Raw genomic sequence first — 5,135 nt, 5'->3', positions numbered from 1 at the left:
TTCCCTACTGAAGCTGGGTTGGCGCTTCTTTGTCCTCCAGCAGAGGCAAACATACGGCTGCATTCAAAAGCAGCCCTGAAGATGTGTAGGAGTCTGTGCGTGCTGCTGTTGGTACAGGAGCAGGACAGGTGGCAGCTTGCAAAAGTCCACTCTGTTCTCAGCACAGCAGTTCTGCTGTCTTGTTATGTGTACAGTGTATTCAGAGCTTTGGATGTGGTCTTGAGGAATATGCTCATGAATATGCTCATGAAGCTCTTGAGGAATATCCTCATGAAGTTCAACAAGGCCAAGAGCAAAGTCCTGCACCTGGGTCAGGGCAATCCCAAGTACAAGTACAGGCTGGGTGGAGAGTGGATAGAGAGCAGCCCTGAGGAGAAGGACTTGGGGGTACTGGTGGATGAAAAGCTGAACATGAGCCGGCAGTGTGCGCTGGCAGCCCAGAAAGCCAACCGTATCCTGGGCTGTATCAGGAGAAGTGTGGCCAGCAGGTTTCTGGTAATAGAGGAGTGTGTGTTTATTATGGGATGTTTTCTGCTTTTTTACTCTTTGTGAATTCTCTGGCTGATAATTTGCAAACTACTGTGGAAAACTACCAACCTCATCAATGAGTCATATGAATGAAAACAGTGATGGGCTCTTGAGTGTTTAATGTAGCTTGCCTTGTTGATAAGAAATGAGAAACCCACAAAGAAGAGCTCATTGCTTGCAGTTTCTTCCTCTCAATCCCCTGTTCTTGGAGCTAGATTTGTTCATAAAGGCCTAAAATTTATGATGGGATAGCTCAGTTTTTAAAAACACACGCAAATATTTCATTCAAGCTCTGAATGAGCTGGGCAGAATGTCAGCATTGCAGCGCATGACAAGGGGGAGAGAATTCGGTGTTTCAAGAGGGACCTTACATGGTTCCTGGCTGACTCTTCCCCCAGCCTCTTCATGAAGAATTATGGGCATGAAAGTATAAGTTCAGAAACGTTTTGCATGCCACCCTTTAGTGCTAATTGAACACAGATGGAATACAAGAACCGTTATTTACATGGTATATCTTATTCTCCTACAGGCCCTGCAATTCCTGTTGGAGTGGATGTGCAACTTGAAAGCTTGGATAGCATTTCTGAGGTTGACATGGTACGTAATCCTCTTTTAAGCCTCAATTACTCCTAGTCATAATAAGTCTCTCCCACTTGCAACCTGTGGGTTTCACATTCATGGTCAGATGAAAGTAATGGCAGCATCTGGCAGATTCAGAGAGACTGATATTCAGAACTAAAGGCATGATAAAACCAGACAATCACAGGCTTGTCTCTGTATCTTCAGATAAAGATTAAAAGTATGAAGGAAAAAGGGATGTTAAATTGGAGAATTATCAGTGCTATGAAGGCCAAAACTGTGACCAGCTGCGTATGAAGGTATATGGTGAAGTTCATATAAGCTGTGCTTGCTGCAAGAGTTTTCTTCCTTAGGGGGAACCATTGAGTCCATCTGTTTCAAATGCATGATTCCGGGAGGTTTATTAGAAAATTAAACTGACAACATAATTGTGGAGGAGCTGCTCCTGCTTCTTCATCACTGGGAGTAACCTCACTGAGGCACGTGAGGGGGAACTGCCAGGGGAAGCCTGATCTGCCTCTGCCAAAGTGGAATTTGGCATGGGGGGCTAGTCTCTCAGTCACTGATGATGCAGTGCAGGAAATATGGACCAACTTAAATTGTGATTTAGGATATTTATTTTTTTATTTATTAAAAAAGAGGAAGAAATACATGCAGTTGTTAACCCTCAGCGTATTTCAAGGTGTTCACAGTGAAAGGTGTGTTCATACACAGTCTTCTGTTCGGGTTTTTTTGTGTTTGTTTTTGGTGGTTTGTGGTTTTTTTTTTTAATATAGGAAATGGAATAAAAACACTGGAAAGAGAAATGGAAGGGGAACATAGAGGAGAAGAGGAAGCTTCTTGGTTCCTTCCTCCTGCCTTTTTCTCCTTGTTCTTGGGCACCTTCTGTGGTCTAGGCAAAACATGAAGACTTAGAATCATAGAATGGTTTGGTTTGGAAGGGACCTTAAAGACCATCTAGATCCAACCCCCCTGCCATGGGCAGGGACACCTTCCACTAGACCAGGTTGCTCAAAGCCTCATCCAGCCTGGCCTTGAACACTTCCAGGGATGGGGCATCCACAGCTTCTCTGGGCAACCTGTGCCAGTGCCTCACCACCCTCTCCAGGAAGAACTTCTTCCAGATATCCAATCTAAACCTCCCCACTTTCAATTTAAACCCATTACCCCTTGTCCTGTCCCTACAGGCCCTTGTAAAAAGTCCCCCCCAGCTTCCTTGTAGCCCCTTCAGGTACTGGAAGGTCCTATAAGGTCTCCCTGGAGCCTTCTCTTCTCCAGGCTGAACAAGCCCAACTCTCTCAGCCTGTCCCCATAGCAGCGGGGCTCCAGCCCTCTGAGCATCTTCCTGGCCTCCTCTGGACTCGCTCCAACTGACTCCAACTTAGCGGAAAAGCTTTAGATTGATCTTTTTTTGCTGTGGCACAATTACATCTTTATAAAAAGAAGGGAGCTTGCCTGCCCAGATACTGAAAGGGAGGGTCTGGGGGGATGTGTGCGATGATGCGCATGGGAGCGAGCTGTCAGCGCAGGAACTGGCTGCCACAAGGAGACTTGGGGCTCCAATATATTAAGATAATGTCATGGCAGCAAGGAGACCTAAATAACTTGCAGTGCTTTCTATCAGGAGCATCTGGTTTCAACAAAAATCTTACCTATTGAAGAACCAGGAAGCTTCGTGGTCAGTTCTGTCTCTTTGCTTTACACAGCTCCACAGTCCTATTCTGTCTGCGCATTCGCTCTGCCTCCAGAAGGTACTATCGTTCTCTCATTTTCTTGTAAGACTTGTTTCTTAAAGAGTTTTCCTACTTGTGAGTGCTGAAATAAACCCCTTTTCTTGATTTGTAACTAATGCCTGTGCGGGTCAGAAAGAAACAAGCTGTCAGTGATTACAAACTGCTTTGTTTGACTCACGCTGCAAGAAAACATCCGTAAGTTGGATTTTATACTTAGAAGCTGTCATCAGCTGCCACTTGGGCTTGATGTTTGCAGCATTTGGTGCCCTGTGTCTTGACCATTGGAGGCCTGTTTGGAGAGAGGAGGGTGCTGAAGATGAGAGAGAAGGCTCCTGCCTGGTGGGATGGGAAAAAGGCCCCACCTGGGAAGCAGTGTGGCCCTTCCCGTGCTGTCTGTGCCCCCACGATGGTGGCTGTAAGTCACGTCGTGAGTACCTGGCTGATGCCACGTCGGTCCCTGTCCTCCTGTGCTCCCATGAAGGAGCTGCATTCTGTAGCCGTAGCCTCAGGCTGCCTGGGTCTCCTCTGGCATCACGGCTGGGGGGCTGCCTAGGGCTACTGACCCTGAATAGCCAGGCTTGTTTTTACTGCTTTTTTTCCTTCTGGTGTAAATGGCACTAACTCCTAAGAAATCATCAGTTATGCCTCTTCCTTGCTTTCCTTTTCCCTAGCTTCAGTCAAGCTGACATGCTTTCCTTGTCTAGCCCTTGCAGTTGTCTTCTCCAGCCAGGTTGCAACTTAAGTCCTGTCAGTAGCAGCAATTGCTGGAAGTGTTTCTTTGGGATTGTAGCTATATAGGGAAGGTGTCCAGTGTTCAGTAGGGAACAGGAGCTGGCAGCATCGCTGAGGGGAGCAGGGTTGTAGGCTGGGACCAGTATGCTAAGGTGGGGACCTGCAGGTTGATGAACCTGCATGTGCCATGAACATGGCAGCATCCCTCTGCCATGGTCAGAAATGGAGGTGTCGGGGCAGCTCTGCCCTGTGCAGGGTAGCAAGGCGAGGGCTGGTGCTGGAGACTTCTTGGACAAATTCATGAATAACCTATTGGCAACAAGAGACTCTTGCCAGGGAAGCCCTTTGAAACAGTCAGGTTAACTGATGGTTTGGCATTGGCAAAGCAAAATGAGGTGGTGGCAGTGGTTTTGAGAAGCAGTTGCCAGGTGGTTAGGAAGAGATCCCAGCCTGTGTTGCTGCCTGCCCCGGCTTGGCAGCTCTGCCGCCTGTAACCACTCACTTAATTGGGAATATAAAGAAAATAAGTGTATTTGATCTCTCAGCATGAGAGAGTAGATTCAACTCTGAAAGCAGCAGCTGCCAGGTCAGGATCAGCAAACAGATGTTTTCCTTTGTGTGACTGAAGCTCCTCTCCCCTTTACAAGCTTAAAAGAAAGCTTGCTTTATACACTTGCACAGTAGGAAAACCAGTTTCCGCACTCGGTTGCTGTTTGCAACAATTTAGTTCTTTTTGGAATAAATTGTTTAGTGTTTAGCCTGACTATTAAGCTGATTTTGAAAGGTTTTCATCTTGAACATGCTATTGATACCATAGTCCTTCAAGGTAATTCTGCCAGGATTGAAGAATCCTTTATGTTAACTGGGGGATTTATGTTTTGTTTTGGCTGAAATTATTTTGTCAGGAAAATCTATTCACAAAGAGCACTGCTCCAGGGAAAAAACAGGAGTTGAGGGGGGAGGTATTTCATCTACCTGGTAGGAGCGTGTTTTCTTCCTGCTGTTTCCTAGGCATAACAAGCAACACTGACAGACTTCTCTCTGGTTCTCTCCTTTTTTTGTGAAGGATTTCACTATGACTCTGTACTTAAGGCACTACTGGAAAGACGAACGTCTCTCGTTTCCCAGCACCACCAACAAGAGCATGACCTTCGACGGCAGGCTGGTGAAGAAGATCTGGGTCCCTGACGTCTTCTTCGTGCACTCCAAAAGGTCCTTCATTCACGACACCACCACGGACAACATCATGCTGCGAGTCTTCCCCGATGGTCATGTCCTCTACAGCATGAGGTAAAGGGACATCCCAGCTGCTCCTCTGCAACTCTTCAATTTTCCTTCCAGCGTGGTTTGGGTGACCACCAGGATGGCTACTGCCAACCCTGCTACTCCCACTGCTGATGCAGAGCCCTTTTTCCAGCATGTCCAGTACAAGATGCTATGCAGAAAGCTGTGAGAAACCATGCTGCGGGCAATAACAGGATAATCCCCTCCCAGGGAAAGCATTCCCTGAACGCTTTGCAGTCAGCTTAGTCGAGCAAGAATGTTTGTCCCAGGGTCAGTGTG

At 46.9% G+C, this 5,135-nt stretch overlaps 1 protein-coding gene across 1 annotated transcript in view; it reads left to right on the top strand.

Annotated features, from left to right (window-relative positions):
* LOC104507278 (gamma-aminobutyric acid receptor subunit rho-2) overlaps positions 1 to 5,135 on the top strand; it is a gene marked incomplete at both ends in the record, with an annotated part of 23,307 nt that overhangs the window by 9,789 nt on the left and 8,383 nt on the right. The window contains 2 exons of the mRNA XM_010148512.1: positions 1,058 to 1,125; positions 4,639 to 4,862. Of these exons, the coding sequence (XP_010146814.1) occupies positions 1,058 to 1,125; positions 4,639 to 4,862 (292 nt within the window). The remainder of the gene's footprint in view (positions 1 to 1,057; positions 1,126 to 4,638; positions 4,863 to 5,135) is intronic.

Source organism: Eurypyga helias, unplaced genomic scaffold (genome assembly GCF_000690775.1).
Source record: "Eurypyga helias isolate BGI_N326 unplaced genomic scaffold, ASM69077v1 scaffold13340, whole genome shotgun sequence".
Classification (NCBI taxonomy): domain Eukaryota; kingdom Metazoa; phylum Chordata; class Aves; order Eurypygiformes; family Eurypygidae; genus Eurypyga; species Eurypyga helias.
This window is presented reverse-complemented; position numbering and strand designations above follow the sequence as displayed.